Source organism: Lipotes vexillifer, unplaced genomic scaffold (genome assembly GCF_000442215.2).
Source record: "Lipotes vexillifer unplaced genomic scaffold, Lipotes_vexillifer_v1.1 scaffold454, whole genome shotgun sequence".
Classification (NCBI taxonomy): Eukaryota; Metazoa; Chordata; class Mammalia; order Artiodactyla; family Lipotidae; genus Lipotes; species Lipotes vexillifer.
The window spans coordinates 517,708-536,980 of record NW_006779481.1 but is presented as its reverse complement, the minus strand read 5'-3'; the positions used below and the strand labels follow the sequence as shown (position 1 = coordinate 536,980).

The 19,273-nt window shown below is 40.6% G+C and overlaps 1 protein-coding gene across 1 annotated transcript in view; it reads left to right on the top strand.

Moving 5' to 3' along the window:
• The window catches only part of STK39 (serine/threonine kinase 39), a 316,768-nt gene that overhangs the window by 243,116 nt on the left and 54,379 nt on the right, over positions 1–19,273 (top strand). Inside the window, exons 16-17 of the mRNA XM_007452630.1 lie at positions 10,901–10,953; positions 15,122–15,190. Coding sequence (XP_007452692.1) covers positions 10,901–10,953; positions 15,122–15,190 — 122 coding nt within the window. The remainder of the gene's footprint in view (positions 1–10,900; positions 10,954–15,121; positions 15,191–19,273) is intronic.

Below are 19,273 nucleotides of genomic sequence, written 5' to 3'. Positions count from 1 at the left end.
AAACTTCCAAACCAATGCTTCCCCCCTTCCTCCCCCTTGGCAACCACAAGTCTGTTATGTGTGTCTGTGAGTCTGTTTCTGTTCAGATAAATTCATTTGTATCATATTTTAGATTCCACATATAAGTGATATATGGTATTTATCTTTCTCTTTCTGCCTTAGTTTGCTGAGGATGGTGATCTCTAGGTCCATCCATGTAGCTGAAAATGGCATTATTATTCTTTTTTTATGACTGAGTAATATTCCATACAATACAGTATAATTAATTATAGTCACCCTGCTGTACATTACAGCCCCGTGGCATATTTACTTTATAACTGGAAGTGTGTACCTTTTGACCCCCTTCACCCATTCTCCCCACCGCCATCTCTGGTGACCACCAAATCTATTCTCTGTGTTCATGAGCTTGGGTTTGTTTTGTTTCTTGGTTTTTTTGCTTGTTTTGCTAATCTTTACTGTAGCTTTCCCTGGATTCAGTTATACATATAAATCAAAAGGAAAATTACAAGAATAGGAAAGTTAAAATAAAGCGTGGTTCTTGCTCCTTTTGTGATCACCTAAGGTTTAAAGACTTCTGTTATCGTCTACTCACTTTACATTTATTGCAACTCTACTAATGTTCTTTTATGGCTGACTCTCTTGATTAGTAGCACAAATTCTTTAAAGCTTTTAAGCAAAAAGTTAGCCTTTCTGTGTTCTGAAGCAGCAAAGTTTGGTGTTCAGCTCAGCACATGTGCAATTTCTTGGCCAGACACAGAGCTTCCTTTTGAAGTTCAGACAGCCTGCAGCCCACCTGCCTTAGCAGCTAGTTAGCCACCTCTCATGGAGAGGACATAAGTCAGTCTCCTACAGGTTCACAGCAGAGTGTCACCTCGGCTTCCCATGTATGTTTTAGCTAAAGTGAAAGATCTGCGTTTCATCAGCACACAGACCATCAGACTCCTTCCAGTACTTGCCAGAGTTCAGTCATGAAATCGCCCGTTGTGGTACTTGGCAAAGACACTCCGGGGGCATCAGGAAGCTGTCCGCGTAGGCCATTCATTTCTCCAGGTTCTTTGAGCTCCCTCTACTGAGGTAAATCATCAGGAAACAATGTACCTTGGCTATATTATTTCAGCTCCCAGCAGAAATGCCATCATTCAGGTAAGATTTAATATTGTGCTTTCAGCACATGGGAGAAAAAAAATCCCATCTTTTGCACCTCATAGTTGAAGACATTTGTATGAAAAAAAGTTTCTGTCTTTTACACCATAGATTTGAAGACGTCACTCAGTGTCCCTGATAAAGGGGCTTTCATAAAAGACTTCTCTGTGATATTCATGCCAAGGGGGGGGGGGAAATGTGCCTTGCATGTTTCCTTTTTGGTAAACTAAGAACTGTATCTTGCAGTATTTCCTTTTTTTGTCTTAGTTGCAAGCAAACAGAGCTAAGTTCGGTGCTCTGTTGGAGTACTTGACATCTCAAGCATGTGTAATGTTCCCTTTAACTAATTTGTTATTTTTAATAATCAAATGTTTGGTTACATACTTGATTTATTTTGAAAGTACTTGCATCCTTTTTTGCAAGAATTAAACGAACCAAATCAGTAGTTAGCAAGGGAGATGATACTTGGCCATAATAGAGTTTGTAGCATTTGGTGCTTTAAAGAAGTAAGCTTCCATTGTCTTGCAAATTTACTCATTCTGGAATCCTGTAAATATGCTCAGCCCTGCCCACCTCCCCACATACTATATCAAACTGCATAAATACACCTGCCTTAACCTGATGTCTAGAGCCCAACTGCATATTTATTGAATTCATGTCTTAGGGGTACCTTTCTGTTTTTATTGTATAATTGACTTGGCGTGTTGATGCGGGATCCTGATTCATTGAAGAGAGGTTTCTATCACAAAAACATTGATGAGTCTGGGTTTTCTGCAGTAAACCCTAACACACTTCAAACTTTCAGGCACAGATGTTAACAAAGGCTGCTTCTGTACTTACATCAGTGGATTATAATCAAGAGGCATACACAAAACCCCTAAGTTAGAAGTGTGCTTAATATTTTTTTCCTGCTACTAAAACACGTGAACTCCAACTCGACTAAGTTTCTGTTCTCACCAGCCCTACACATGAGGCAAGTTTTTGTGTGGTCACTGCATCTCCCTTTTCCCTGTGGGTGGACATGGGTTCAATAAATATGTTCGCTGGACATTTTGAATGCTGTAAAGGACTGCTACCCATGAAATATGGTTCCACAATCTTGACAGGAAGCAAAGCCCTTACACAGTAATCTGTTTGCTCATGATTTACCACAGCTCAGATGTAACACAACTGATTTTGTACTGTGTAGGTCAAACATTATTAAAATTTTATGATTAGGCTCTGAAGAGAATATGACAAAAATGTTACCATTTTAAAATTTCTGGGTGGTAGGTACATGTGTATTTGTTTTGTTACTCTTTGCACTATCCTCTATGTCTGTCATGATTTTTGAAAGTATGTACTGGAGAAAGCTGGATCAGATGTGTTTGTTTAGGTTGGAGAGTGGATCGGGTTGGGGAGAGGAAACAGCTGTATCCTCTTCTTGGCAGGCATGGAGATTTTCAAGAGGTTTCTGTTAAAGAACAAAACCTTAACCTAGTTTGGACTCTTTCCAGATGAAAACTATTGTTTGTAGACAGGAAAGGTGGTTATTTATGATAATTTTTTGCATGTGATTTATTCATAGGTGTCAGCCCAGTACAGAGCATCAGAAATTTCTGTATGCAAGGCTGTGCATATGCACCTCTAATTTAAGTGTCTGCTCTGTGAAATCATAGGCAGCCAGAATGTCTGCTCCCTGCAGGCTGCAAATCTAAAAGGGTCCTTCAGCACGCTCCACAGCAGTGGGAGGCTTCAGAGTCCTTAGCCTGTGGTTTTAGTTGCAGAAAAACCTGCAGACAACCAGCACGTAAGGTCAAATTTTTTGGTATGTCAAGATACCTTATGTAAAGGAACCTCTGTCTGTGCGTGTGCACGTGTGTGCACTTGCACATGTGCATATACATATGTATGTTTGTCACTGCTCTTGTTTTTTTTTTTCCTTTTCTTTTTTTTTTGGTTAAAGGGAACAGTATGATATCCTGATCTATTTGACATTGATCATGAGCTATGTGATGCTGCATGGCTTCATGTAGACTAGAATTCTGGATGCTACGAACTTATACTTTCTAGACTATAGGCATAATTCTGGGCGTCATGGTATAATGCTGAGAGGAATTTTCACTTTCACTTTTTAGGACACTCACTGGTCTAAAAGGCTGTTTTGAGGCAAGTCAAATGCAAGGCCGGGGGTTGGAGGGGAGAGGGAGGTATAGGACTCAGTTACTATTCTCACACTCCTGGAGCTTATGGCTTGTGGTACATGGAGATACATACGTACAGGAGAGCTTTGATTTCAGGCAGGCCTTTGGGGCACGGTGCTGGTGGGTACAGTGGTGGCTCTCCACCTTCACTCCTGCCACCACATCCATCATACGTGAAACAAATTCCCATCAACAGCACCTCTCATTGCACGCAGTAATTCTTAACTAGGGGCAGGGGGTTACTGGGGGAAAAAACTTCTTTCTTTAGAGATTGTGCCTCCATCCCCTGCCTGCAGATTGAGAACCACCAGGTGGAGAATAAAGAGCAGTCCCTGGTTTGGGTGTCCTTTCTGCCATGTGTGGCTACTAAGATAGGGCTGACACCTAGTAGGTGATCAATAAGGATTTAGGGAGTGTTGAGTGAACTAACCAGCTGTGTAGTCTTAAGCAAGCCACTTAATCTCTGTGGCTTCTGTTTCCTCACCCGAGGAATGAGGGAAATGGATTAGATGACCTCCAGGGCCCCTTTCAGTTGTAAAATTATATGATTCTGTGATTGGACCTTTACCCCAGAGGAAGATTAATTTGACAGGAGTATGAAGGATGGATAGAGTGAGAGCCAAGAGGCGGGGGGGAATGCTCCTTCCTCTGAATCAGTCTGATATTTCCTTTTATGCCACTATTTTTAAAGCACGCATTTACCTTGGGGTCTTCCCGGTGATTTTACATAGATCAGCTGTCATTCTCTTCATTCTCTGGGCAGATTGTAAACTCATTCAGGACTGAAACCATGACTTTCTGCCCACTTCTGTGTGCCTCAAAAGTTAGGGCATCACAATGCCTGTTAGTGGCGTGAGGGAGCCACATGGTGCTTTCACACAGTTCGTTTAATCTGTGAGGGAAGCTGAGGAAACTGCAGGTGAGGCAGGGGAAGCAGCTGGTGAGGGTCTGAACTGCAAAGTGAGCTTGGATGAGTCCAGGTGAGTCTCCAGCTTTTCGGCAGTCTAGTTAGCTGACTTAAAGACCCTGTTCTGGGAAAGCCCGGGGTGAGGTAAACGTGGCCTGGCCACAGGAAGCTTCTTTTTTCTCTTCCTGATTCTTTTGTCACTGGCCTTACGCTGTAGGTGTCCTTCAACTTATCGCTACGTTGGCATTTTTCACATCTCATGGAGTACAGCAGTTTTCTTCCTGGGCTACACATTCATCTACCAAAGGTCACACCCTGAGTAATAGCTCTCTCACCTTTTATGGCCCTTTTCCCTTCTGCTGTACATCTTTAGTTTTAGCAGCAGCTTTCTCTGTGTATATCTGCATGGTGCCTGTGAGTGTGGGTAAAATACTCTTTGGTCATTAAACCATTTATTCTCATGTGCAGCAGATAATGGTGGTGACCTGCCCTTGGTCAGTAGTAGTGGAGTTTTAGAGAAATGGATGACCTGAGAAACTTAAGGAAGGTATAGCCCACGCGTCATGGCAGGTGGCTGGTCATGGTGGGGAGATGGACAAGAGCAGGTCTCAGAGGGTCATGCTAAGGATTTGGAATCTTGCTTTAAGAATAAGGAGACGGAAATGGAGTTTTTCAGCAAGGGAGTGACCTGACTGGGTTTTCAGGTACAAGCTGACTGACTCCTCTGGAGACCGTGAGCTTGAATGTGGAGAGACCAGTTAGGAGCCCCTGCAGACTCAGGGCGGGGCTGATAGAGCCTCAGGAAGGGTTGTGCGCTGGCAAAGACGATGTGTAATGTTTATTAAGTTCTAGATCTAGTCCAGACGTGCTGTTCAGACACCTGCTTTTGGATATATCCTTTACCCTCTCTGAGCCCCCTCCATTTCCTCATCTGTAAAATAATAGGGGTAATAGTCATCCCTACTTGAAGGGTTGTTTTGAGCATGGAATGAGATGACACATGTGAAGCCCGAAGCACGTACCAGCAGGTTGTAAATGTTATTAATGATTATCTTCCCCACCTCATAGCTGAGGAAACGGATTCCAGAGGCCAGACAAGCAGCAGGTGGATCTGAACTCAGACCTCTCTCCACAATTTCACAGGCTCACCTCCTTAGCACCTCGCTGCCTCCTGTTATGGAGAGGCGTCCTGTGTCTCTTCCTAAACCCGTGGGAAAGGACGTCAGTTCAGTGCCAAGAGTAGGAAAGAAGCAAGCTGAGTGATGCTCCAACTGACTCCTAGCCCAACGTGTTTGAAAGGACCCCATCCTGCTCCCGAGAGGGGGAGACACTCTAGGGGTCCAGGAGTCCCTCTGGACTTCGTTGGACACCAGCAACTTTCCCCTCACCTGGAATGTTGTTGGCTAAGAAAATCCCCTGCTGCTTAGGAGGGAGGGGCCACCTCTGGATCCTGGGAAACACTGTACCTACTGCCCTTACAGGGATCCTGAGTGGTGTTACTCCAACTACATCCTTCAACTTCAGAGCTTGGGGAAGTGGCTGACTTTCAGCCTCACTCCAGAGCACCCTGTGATGGAGGGTACACAGCACCAATGGCACTTAGAGTTTATGATGCCCTTTGACAATGAGTGGTCTTTGGACTTCTAAGCGTTTTGCTTCCATCTGGTTCTTGGGGGGCTGCATGTGCCCCCATATATTTGTTGGCATGGGCTAAGAGACATTCATGTGCAGCTGAGGAATGCAAATAGTTCTGAGCTGGCCTTTTAGTTTGGGAGCCCTCCAAAAGCAGTAACTCTTTCAGGTTGTCTTGACATGGTAAATTAAGAGGTGCAGGAAAGTGCTACATCCTGTAAAATATATACTTCAACTGTCCGGGCCTCCTGCACCTCCAGCCACCAGGAAGGGTACGTGTTCACTCGTGTGTCTGTCGTCACCACCCTCTTAGCCAGAGGCCTCCATTGAGTGTTCACTGTGTCCCTTGCAGATGAACTGAAAGAGCAAAAAGAAAACCCCTGTGCATGCCAGTCCGTATCTTGGAACTTCTCACTTTGAATGGACATAGCAAAAAATAAAATTTAACGAAATTAAGCCCCAGTTCTGCTTCGTCGTAACCAGGTGGTGCTGAGTAGAGGTTGCCCCCTTTCAATGTGGAATAAGTTTTCCAGCTGGCATAGTCCCCACATTTCCCTGGTTTTTTGCTTTTTGGTTTTAAATACACTTTCTGCCATATACTCCTTTAACGTTCCTGCAGTAGTGCTTTCAAATTGCTTGTGAGAGTATAAATTGATACAATTTAAATGAAAGGGAATTTGACAGTATCTAGCAAATTGTAAATATATGTATCCTTTGACCAAGCAATTTCCTTCTAGAAAATTTATTTTCATACTCATATATTTGCCAAGTGACATAAGAACAAGGTTATTCATTGAAGCATTATTTATAATAGTGAAAGACTAGAAACAATCTAGTCATAGACTGGTAACTGGTTAAAGAAGGATATGGCATACAACAGAATACTATGTAGCTATAAATGAACAGAAAAGAATGAGAAAGCTCTCTGTGAACCTATACGGAGAAATTCCAAGGTATATTATTAAGTTAAATAAAGGGCAAGGTGCAGAACCTTGCTGCTTTATCTACTACCATCTCCCACTTGAATTAAACAGGCTAGAGGGAACTCTGTATGTGTATTTGCTAGAGCATACATAGAAAAATCTCAGGAAGGATGCACAGAAAGCCTACAGCATGATTGCCTCTGTGAGGTAGACCAGGAAGATGAGTGACAGGAGTTGAGAGGGCTAGATTTCACGGAATACCCCATTGTAATTTTTGATTTTTAAGCGATTCTTAAGCCATGTGATTGTATTATCTATTTTAAGAAAGAAATTTTTCTGCCTGAGCCCTGTAGGCATTTGCATCTGTGATGCAGTATATACTCCAATAAGAAATAAGGGGTTGTGCCTTACCAAGTTTAAGAGTTTGTTGTTTCGGGATTTTTTTTTTTAGGATTGAAAGAGTTTTTTTAATAAGAGTTATTAAATGTCCCCTGGGTCTTGAAACTGTTGCTCTCACGTTATTAACGTTTCCCCTGGAAAGTTGCACAGACATAGTGTCTGGCTTTAAATCATACCTGTTTTTTCAGCTTCCCTTAAATCAGGAGTATCTTGTGCCATATCAATTAAAGTAAGTGTACTTTCAATTAAAGGTGTTAAGTATGAGTCCAGAAAAGATTAATTCTTTATGAAAGGATGACCTTCAGTAGTTAGATCCAATTAGGCATTTTTCCAACTATATTTCATCCTGATGGGACAAGTCTACACACAATTAATCACTGTGATCTTTTCAAAGGTGGGTATTTTAGGTTCAGAGTCATAAAAGAATGACGTGACTAGGCAACCTCCATAACTTGAGCCACCGTTGATGTAGATAAAGATTATGGATGTTGGGTATGTATTACTTTTGTGGGATTGATATGTAAAGAATAAGGATGTGCATGATGATATGTTGGATATGGTTCTTATACCTCTCTGCTCATGACCTTAGTAGAACAAACTAATTTAGACAAGCCTGATCAAAAGAAAAAAGAGGAAAGGAACAATGGCATAAATTATGGTCAAACCTAATTCCTTTTCTTTTTTTCTCCTTCTGTCATTTCATTATTAAACACACTATAAATACTTGCTTTCCTAGTGATTATTTTTTCTTTTTGAATTGTTGTAGTCCTCATTCAACCTTTGCTGATGCACAACACACAAAACCAAGGCTGTTAAATAAATGAATGCTTGCTGATCTTTTTACAGTAACGTGTAAAATGTTGGGGAATATTTGTTTTCCCTCAAAAGTTAAAGGGAATTGAACATTTGTATTTGCATTAGGTATTTCCAGTATGGAATTGTTGCTCCTCACTCTGCCACTCCTTAACTTTGTAAAAGAACCATTGAATGTCCTCACCAAAAAATGGGAAACAAGTAATACCTGCTTTGTATATTTCAAAGGTTTATTATTAGGATCAGATGAAATTTGGTGTCAGTATTTCTCAAAGTGTAGTCCTGTAACCCCCAGGGGGTCCTTGAGACCCTTTCAAGGAGCTTATGAGGTGGAAACTATTTTTATAATAATACTAAGAAAGTATTGGCCTTTTTCTCTCTCATTGTTTCACATACATACAGTAGAATTTCCAGTAGCTTGCTACATGATACGTGATATTGCAGCAGATTGAATACAAAGGCAAATATAAGAATCCAGCTACCTGAAGACAGACATTACAGAGGTTTACAAAAATAGAAAACACTGCATTCTTTTCACTGATTTGTTTTTCTTTTGGAAAGTAAAATAATTTTACGTAAAAAAAAATTTTTTTTTTTTTGACATTAACATGTGATGGGCTGATTATTTTCATTTTCAAGTGAATTAATAAATATTTTAAAACTTACCAGTTTTAATTCCTAATACAGTAAATATTGATAGATACAACCGACAAAACAAACAAAAGTTCCTTAGGGGGTCCTTGATACTTTTTAAGAATGTAAAAGAGTCCTAAGACCAAAAAGTTTGAGAACTGCCGATGGATATGAAAACACTGTGTAATGTGTGGTGACATTGTAGTTTATTAAGAAAATTCAGGCAACATGCAGACAGCCCTTCCAGTGCAGGCACTGGTGGTTCATGGCCCACTCCACCTCCAGGGCAGGCTTGCTTTGCCTGGGGTCCAAGATGATCTCTGAACCATCTACAGTTGCCTGCAATTTCATGTGTCGGTCATGTGTCGGCTTTTTTAGTGGGAGCATTCACAATTTTCACAGTTTTCAGATTTTCAGAAGGTCCTGAAAGAAGCACAGCTATAGGAATTGCTACTGTCCGCTAGTTCCCATTCTGTCTTCGAGAGGAGTAGCGATAAAGTCGTGGTGCGGACACCCGAGAGGAGATGCTGAGGTTCCAGGCTCTCATGTCGGTAGCCTGGGCTTGGTTGTCTCTGGAGTTCCTGACCCTTTACCTCTCTGGTTGTGGAAGGTATTAGACTTGGGTCAGCTTCTCTAGGCACTGGGAGAAGGGCTTTCTCTCAGTTGGTACCATGCCTTTGTCATCGTTCTGGGCCTCCTCATACTTGGTGTCATAGGGTGTGGTAGGACATAAAGCACCACCATCAGGCTATGGACCAAAAAAGAGCCCATAGGCTGACGTCATCAAGATTCGGGCACTGTACCTAGAGACCAGGAGATATTACCAGAGTTTTAGAGTATCAAACTGGAGTATCAAAGGGTTTGATCAGACTTTCCTGGCACTGGAAGGAAGATGTTTAGGGCTTGGTATTCAGACCACCTCTGTCTCTGTCTCTGGCACTCTTGGCAGCTGAGCAAAGAGTTGAATGCATACAGAAATTACTATTTCATATGTCCTACTGCAGTTTCTTAAAAGTTTTTTTTAATTAACTTTAATTCTAGCATCTGTCGAGAGTTACTCATAATATTTTAGTGTTCTTATGAGAAAATAAAACGATTCTAATTATAACTCACTGGCCCTTACTGTTATGTCTTGAAATTAATATGAATGGAAAAATCATACCTTAGATACTTATTTGTTCCATATTTCCCCAGTGTCATTTGATATTTTGATTGAACGTACATATATGTGTCTATTGTAGTTTTATGTAAGCATTTTAAATTTCTTAACAGTTTTATATATTCAGTGGGCAATTTCATAACATTCAGAGGTCCCCCTCTATTTATTTAGATAAAATTTTTAACAACAAAATACACATCTTACTCTGGACATTTTTGTTGTATGATTTAACGTATAGTGCTGTTGTGAAGTTTATCGCTAAGGCTGTCTTCCTTGTTTGTTTCACTTTTAAAAATAATTTGAGGGGACTTCCCTGGTGGTACAGTGGTTAAGACTTCGCCTTCCAATGCAGTCAGTGGGTGTGGGTTCGATCCCTGGTCGGGGAGCTAAGATCCCACAGGCTTCGCGGCCAAAAAACAGAAGCAATAGTGTGACAAATTCAATAAAAACTTAAAAAATGGTCCACATCAAAAAAAAAAAAAAAAAACTTAAAAAAAAATTTGATAAAATACTGTTTTCCCAGGAAAAATATGAAAAATGTATTGAATACTATTTATGCTAGACTAAAAGCTTCTGACATTTTTAATTATGGAATTAAATTTAAGGTTACTGATTTAATGTAGATTTTATAAAAGGAGCATTTAGTTTTGGAATTTTGTGATACAATCATGTTTGTATAAGGTAAATTGAATCAGTTAAACAATATCTCCCTTTATTCTTGTCATAACTGCCTCTTCCAATGGAAGAAGTATTTAGAAGTAACCCAAAACTATTAAATGCTGTCTGTATGTCAGTAGCATCTTGTAAAACTTGGAATACCTTTAGTTTGGTTAAACTCTGCTTCATTAGATTTTTTTTTTTTTTTTTTTTTTTTTTTTGCGGTACGCGGGCCTCTCACTGTTGTGGCCTCTCCCGTTGCGGAGCACAGGCTCCGGACGCGCAGGCTCAGCGGCCATGGCTCACGGGCCCAGCCGCTCCGCGGCATGTGGGATCTTCCCGGACCGGGGGACGAACCCGTGTCCCCTGCATCGGCAGGCGGACTCTCAACCACTGCGCCACCAGGGAAGCCCCATTAGATTTTAATATGCTATTTGTTATTGTATTTCAGGAACTCCAGAAAGGAACTTAATGATATACGATTTGAGTTTACTCCAGGAAGAGGTAAGTTTTAATTGAAATTATCATTCTATTGCTACCAAGAGCATTTCAGAAATTGATTACTAGCATGTGGTTATAATTTGCTATTCAAAAATGTGTTCTCTAAAAACAAAGGAGGGAAGGAAGGAAGGAAGGAAGGGTTTGCAATAATTGTGGGGAATCCAAACCGAACCCACTACTGACTGCATGAATTCCAGTGACACGTGCTGCACAGCATATACACACTTATAAGTTAGATCTGTTAACTCGACCATGAAAAGAAGCGCTGGCGTGGTGATTCGGGGCCTAAATAAAGGACATTATGATGAGTGTGATGAGCCGCGCATAGCAGTCTTAATTAGGGTTGAGCAACAAACAGTGACAAAAGGTAGCATACTTTGCCTCTCAGATGTCGGTTCAGATTACACGAAGCCTGTGCTGAGGAGTATCTGGGCCTCTACTTGCTGCAGGCACCGCTAGGAAACTTGGTAGGAACAGGGCTAGTCTTGCGGCTGAATATAATTTTAGTATTTTGAATAGTTATTAAAATGGTTTCAAGGCTAGACTGGTTGCTCTTTTAGCGCCTGGATGCCTGGAAGTCATTGAGCCATGTCCTGTTTCTTGGTGTCTCTAGCACCTGGCAGGTGCCTGGTAAGCACGAGAATCTCAAGTCATTTTGGTTAATTATTGGATACAGGCTTTGGAGATCACGACATCAGTTGTTAAACAAAAATTGCTCTTTGCACTCTTTAGTTCATAACCAAAACAATCTAGAGAAGTGGAAAACAGATGCTAATGCTAAGACTGGAGCTGTTCACCTTGTTCTCTGGTTTCAGACTTTTATATACATGAAAACAGCCTCGATGTCTCTTTAGTCTTATACATTTGAACGTATTAATATATGTAAGCTAATAACATTCTCTAATTATTTTATGTATTAGAACTCCACGTAAATTTTTATTCGATTAAATAAATTGTATTTGCTAAAATTTTGAAAACCTAAAACTTTCTAGCTTGATAGCTAGTCAATCAGTTAACCGCTTGACCTCCCTGCTATTATCAACTGTAAGAAGACACAAACTCAAATGCTTGCAGTTGCCAAAGTGAATGGTGGGAACTTCAGAAAACCAGAGAGTTCTGTCTAAATACATTCAGGTTCAGTGCCCACCAAATAAATTATGTTCCTGGGCCATAGGTGGTCAGTCATAGATTCATTGGCCCTGATGTCTAGTCCCCTGTAAACACAAAGATTTCATGATTTCCAGTATATTTGAATTAAACATATCTTTTTACAAAAGAAATGTGAATAAGGCCCTAGTGAATTTGCTAACTGATCTTTCTTTCTGGGGGCAGTCTTTGACAATTTAGAGTCAGTCTGTGAAGTTGAACAGTTGCCAGTTGCTGTTATCAAAAAGCTGTTTTGTCATAATATAAAGATATTGAGCCGCCAATACTGTAATAAAATCTAGCAATTATATAATAAATATTTCAAGTATAGTAAGTAAAAGAATTCTTATTTTAAGGGTTTCTTTTCACCTGATTGTTTAAGATTGACAGTGGCAATAAGAATCGATTTTAATTTCAGAGGTACCAAAGAAGTGAATTTCTGAGTTGAGGACTGCTGGGGATAAGATGGCCTTATCAGCGTTACCTGGCCCTTTGTGCTAGCTTTGGCAGCCTCATTTGCCATTGTTAGATTCAGAGTCTCTGCTTTTGTTGCCCAGACAGAAACCATAGTGCTGGCTTCCTGAGGATAGCTGGCCTTCCCTGGGGAGCGAGCACAGCCGTTTAGTTTCAGAAATACCATAGCTATATCACTGTACATCTGTGATTACTGATGCTGTCTGCATTTGAGATGTTGTTTGCGCTCGATCTGTGCATGCATACCATGTGTACTCTGTCTCTGGTGTATACACAGATAAATATATACGTCATTGAGTATATAATATGAACATATCAAATATTCTGTCGTCATTTGAGGGCAAGCCCTTTGTGTTTACTATGTTGCTGTAATGATCTAGAAAGCAGAGTGTCCATGATTATTTATGATTATTTAACCCGTTTACACATTAGGAATGTCAAGCAGCTTAAAGAAAAATAAATTACCAATTACCTTCAAGTTTTTGTTCTAAACTATTACTGATATGTTACTTAACATGCATGAAAAATAACTGCTTAATGGCACACACACAGACAAGGAATATTTCCATTTTTGACCAACCAGCACAACCCTTTTGCTATTTTAATATGACTCATTTGGTACCCAAGAGTCCTGAAAATAGTCAGAGATACTGTACACTTTGATCATTTGGGAACGTTAATTTGCTTCCGTACTGCTTTAGTGCTAGCCCTCAATGTGACTTTGTTGATTATTCCATTTTCAACTACTTTCTTTGATTATAGCTCCTTACTCAAGTGTAAGATCTTACTGATACTTTAGAGATGGTGGTAACACATCCAGTTGCTTTAACAGATGATCAGTCAGTAGAAGTGTAACCACTGACTACTCTGTGCCCGGTGTCTACGAGGCAGGCACTTTAATTCAGTAGGCTTCTTTTCCTGAAGTTTCTAGTGGCATCCAGGAAGATGGCGATTGTGAGGCTGAATGTTCTAGCCGACCCTTTAAAGCTACATCATTTTCAGAGTAGAGCCTTTCATTATGCTACCCTGGGTTCCATGCTATGAGAGGTTTTATCTGAGAGAATTTTATAAGGTGTTTCTTGTACTTCTCACAGTAAGGACAAGACCCAAGATAAGCCCACCTTTTATGGAATTTCATTGTTTAGTAAGATTCCTATGTTTTTCTTTTCCATTTCCTTCATTCCATTTCACTGAATGAGTAAAATGTTAGAATACCACAGTTTCTCTGAAAGTACAAAGAATATATATCAGCTCTCAAATTTTTATTGGAGATTTAGGAAATAGGGCCATGTATGAGGGAGAAAGAGCACAAGGGTGTAGGGAGCATTTCACATGACCTTTGGCTGCCTCATCACCATCAATTACCATTTGTTGAGTAATTACTGTGAGTCAGACACTGGGCTAATAAGCACATTAAAGCCCAGTGTGAAAGATAAGTGTACCTTCAACTGTGTGATCATGCAGGTACACACACACACACACACACACACACACACACACACACACACACACACACACATACACACACCCCACACACTTGAGCCCACTTACATAATCACCACATGTGAAACACAGACTAAGCAGGGAAACCCAGTCTGTGTTGAGGGCAGGCTTTGGCATAGCAAACTGCAATTCAGTTTAGGTGCTTGTTTGATTCAGGAGCTATGCTTTCCCAGTTTCTTCTTATCCAGCTATAGTATTGGCTATTTGTGAGAATATCAGGCCGCCATGGAGACCATGTCATCTCCCTTGTGAAAACATAGAGGTTCATAATGGTTCTTTGAGCACATGGCAATTTATCAATTTCCCTTTACAAAGTCTTCAAACAGACTTCTCAGTATTATCGTGTTCGTGTATAGCCTCTCGATTAAGTAATTTCAGTTATATTCACTTGCTACAGCCTGTTCAGTCCCATCTTTATGAGATTGCTAACTCTGGTCACTTATCATTGAGAAACTACATTCTTTTGTCCAACCACATTTTCTAAGAGAATGAGTCTGTTGCTATCAAATGATCAATGTCTTGTTAAAGGATTTTCTTAATAGCATAAATTTCAATAGCTCATCTTAATAGTCCAAAAAGCTCATAGGCTGTTTGTACCAAATATAAGGTTGTATCAAATGCTACGTCTTCAACCTTTGCCATGAATTCTAACTCAGTAGCTACTAATGATAGAAAAGGATTGATGGTGGCTGGAGTTTACCTTGGCAAGAAAGAAAAGCAGTGTTCATAGGGAACAGTTATGAGCTAACTTCTAGAGGGGCATTTGAGAATAATTCAGATAGTAGACAAAGGGTAATAGTTTTTTGGTTCAACAAAAGTGAAACAATAAGTTTGTAAAACTTCTGTTGAATAAAGAACAGGATGCAAATTGTACGTGGCAACTGTATTTCACATTGCTTCTGATTTTTCCTCCTGATAGAATCTGAATTGTTGAATTGAAACACATATGGATGATTTTTCTAAATGAAAAAAATATATTTTACATTGTGCTGGATTGTTGGTTTTTATTGTATGGTTACTGATACACCTTCATTTCACATTTGGGCAGATACGGCAGACGGCGTTTCTCAGGAGCTCTTCTCTGCTGGCTTAGTTGATGGTCATGATGTAGTTATAGGTAAGTCACTTTTTAATGCATGTAGTGTCATTTTGTTGATACATCAAATGGAGGTGCACTTAGAAACAAAAGTTTTCATAAAGGAATAATTCTGTGAATTTCTGAAAATTTCTTGAATTCTTATCTTTTATGTGAAATAGGTATATTTAAGAGTCATATTTAACTTCCTGTTTCAAAAGCTCTTAAATGTAATTCTGTCCCATTTGTCTGGACGTGATTGATCCAATGCAGAACGCCACTTATTGGAGATAAAACAAAGAACCTAGAAGACCGAAACGTCCATGACATAGCAAACCCAAGATACTATAAATTCCGTGCAGCTAAGTATGGGAACTTCTGAGGTCCTTTCTCTGAGTTTCTCTATTCTTTTTCCTAGCTCTTAGTAAGGTTCATTCATTATAAACTTTTAAGGTTGGTTAGGAATTAACGATCATTCAGGCCAGTTCTACCATCGTGTAGACAAGGAAGCGAATTCCTAAAGTGATTCAGTGGTTTGTCCAGGGCCATGCAGCTGGGTTGTGGCAGAATCACCACACTTTGAGACTGTGGCTCTTTCTACTACTTTTAGAATCAAGAAAAAGCTGCGTGGAAATAGGGGAGCCTGCTAGCTCTAGGCATGCTGATAGGAGCAAGAAATGACTGCTGGCCAAGCGAGGCAGAAAAGCTGTGTAGAGGCAGAAAGTGTCATCTAAGAAAAAGCATAGCCTGATTCTACCTAGGGTGAGGGTGAAGGGCTCCACACTCTTCAGCAAATTCTGAGTTTATGAAGATTTTATAATGTAGCCTATTACCTCATATTGGTAGTGATGACCCTAAGTAATAAGGATGAGTTAATATTAATTATGACATTATGTTCATTATATTGTTAATTACATATAATTATAATAACACTATAATAGTATTATGAGAAAACTTTCTTTAAAAATATTCAAATCGGGCTTCCCTGGTGGCGCAGTGGTTGGGAGTCCGCCTGCCAATGCAGGGGATACAGGTTCGCACCCCGGTCTGGGAGGATCCCACATGCCGCGGAGCAGCTGGGCCGGTGAGCCATGGCCGCTGAGCCTGTGGGTCCGGGGCCTGCGCTCCGCAACGGGAGACGCCACAACAGTGAGAGGCCCACGTACTGCAAAAAAAAAAAAAAAAAAAAAAAAATTCAAATCAAAACCAATCCTTGAAATAGCTTGGCCCCCTTAAATGATCTGTTTTAACTTTTTAAAAAAATCACTTACTTGAAATAAATCCTTCCCCAATAATACTGGAGTGTGTCACTAAGAGGGAGCTTGAGGTAGATATACTTACCCATCAGAATAGTTTGTTCTTAGAATCTCTATAATATACATCATTATAAAGTGAATTGCTTGGGCTTCCCTGGTGGCGCAGTGGTTGAGAATCCGCCTGCCAGTGCAGGGGACACAGGTTCCAGCCCTGGTCCGGGAAGATCCCACATGCCGCGGAGCAACTAAGCCCATGCACCACAACTACTGAGCCTGCGCTCTAGAGTCCATGTGCCACAACTGCTGAAGCCCACACACCTGGAGCCCATACTCCGCAACAAGAGAAGCCGCCGCAATGAGAAGGCCGCGCACCACAATGAAGAGTAGCCCCCGATCGCCGCAACTAGAGAAAGCCCACACGCAGCAACGAAGACCCAATGCAGCCAAAAATAAATAAATAAATGTATTAAAAAATAAATAAATAAAGTGAATTGTTTTATGTAAATAAGAGTAACAGGGGGTTTAGTGGGAGATTGGAATTCTGACTAAAGAATCAGTATCTAATATGTTATTGGTATACAAATATTCATAAATGTAGATACAAAGATATCTTTGTAGTTAGAAAAAAGTAAGCTTTTCCCGATTAATTACACATGAAGTGTACACATTGGCCTCACAAGGGAGCTCTGTTTCCTTTGTCAAGTGGTACATGTGTAAAGAGATAGAGACGTATTTTAAAGGAAAGTGACATACATCATGCACATGGACATACAGGTGTGTGTATATATTTCCTTGTATATTGTCTTTCATACTTTACTTTAAAACCTTGTGAGGTCCCATGGCCAGCTGAGTTCTTCCCTCAGTTTTCTGAGCAAATGTGAGGGGAAGTTGAGTAATAAGATCAGTTCAACTTTGGCATCTATTGTATCAATAAGTTCCATCTGAGAATTCTTTATGTTAACAGTTGATAAACGTAGATTCTCTCATTTGAAAAAATGAGCACACACCTATGTGTCTTAGTTTACCTGAAGAAATAAGGAGAAAAGTTAATGGCTAGATCAAGATACCCTGTAAGGTATTGATATATTTTCCTTAAAGAGAGCTACTATGGTCCATACCCAAAGCAGCCAGAATTTAAAATTAATTAACAAATAAAAAATAATTTAAAAACACCCACTGATGTCTCCTATTTGGCAAAAAATGTTGAGGAGCACATGGTCTTTTGATTTGAGGTCATCGTGGCAGGTGGTAGGGCGCAGGAAGAATGAAAGAGATTCGTGGAGAAGTAACAGGTCACGTCTTTATTTAAGTGTGATCTTGCTTCAGGCCTACCGTCAAATTTAGTGTACTACTTTTTTCGCCCCCGGCTCAGCTGAATCTAAGCTAGAGGATTTTGGATTGTTGACTTTTTTAAAAGTGGAAATTAAGGCATAATTCATGTCCAAATTATTGAGTGTGATTTAAATAACCAGAAAGCTTGGGGCTTCCCTAGTGGCGCAGTGGTTGAGAGTCCGCCTGCCGATGCAGGGGACGCGGGTTCGTGCCCCCGATCCGGGAAGATCCCACATGCCGCGGAGCGGCTGGGCCCGTGAGCCATGGCCGCTGAGCCTGCGCGTCCGGAGCCTGTGCTCCGCAACAGGAGTGGCCACAACAGTGAGAGGCCCGCGTACCGCAAAAAAATAAATTAATTAAAATAAATAAATAACTAACCAGAAAGCTTCTGTTTTTCTATGCTGTATTTATTCTTCCCCAAATTTTTCATTTTGCCTTTTTCCGCTTCTTAGAGCTGAAGTGTAGAGTGTTGGAGTGAGACTGAGCGTGTGCACTTGTTCCTTATCTAGCAGTACTGACCACGCTTCACAGGGACAGCTCACCTAAGAGTTACAATGTCTGCATATTTCATTTGATCCTCACATCAATTCTGTAAGGTAGAGAGGACAGGTTTTAATCAGTATTTTATGGACAAAAGGAGGTCAAAAGAAGTTTCTGGGTTATTATAACTTGTCATAGTCATTGAACTTGGATCTTGTGATTCCAAGCCCAGAGGCTAATCCTGAACCTGACACTCTGGGTGCAATTAATCCAATATCTTTAGCCTTGAAGAACAGACCTAGATAATTTTAACTGGTTTCGGTGTCTCCTGGAAAAAAAAAAATATATAGCTTGCGCTTACCTGTTTTTCCTGTATCAGTAGACGATTTATATTTTAAGTGTTGACTATTTGATAGACAGGTGAAATGTGTTTAATTCTGTCCCCTCTAACCCATCTCAGCCCCTCCTGCATCACTTACCTCCCTCTTTACTAGATTTGTCCCACCAGCACATGGACATGTTTTTGTCTCCCATTCTAAAGCCCTCCCTTTACTCCGCCTCCCATTACAGCTACTTCTCTTCATCCCCTTGCAACTAAAGTCCTCAAAAGAATTGCCCCGGCTTCAGTTCTTCTACCACTGTCTCTTGAACTCACTCCGGTCCACTTCCTCACTCCACTCAGACTGTTTTTTCCAAAGCCGTATCTGGGGAAGGCACATCCTTGGTAGATAAAATGGCAAATGCAAAGATACATGTGGCCGGAGTGGAGTGAGCAAGATGGAGGGAGAGAAGATACATGATCTGTGAATGACTGCCTGCCACGCTCCTAAATTCAGTGGTTAATTCTCAGTGACCTGTCAGCAGCATTGGGCATAGCGGACAGTGCCCTGCTCCATAAGTGTTTTCACTTGGTTTTTAAGACTCCATTCTCTCTTGGTTCTCCCACCTTATTTATGCTTCCTTCTTAGTCTTTTTTTTTTTTTTTTTTTTTTTTTTTTTTTGCTGTACGCAGGCCTCTCACTGTTGTGGCCTCTCCCGTTGTGCAGCACAGGCTCCG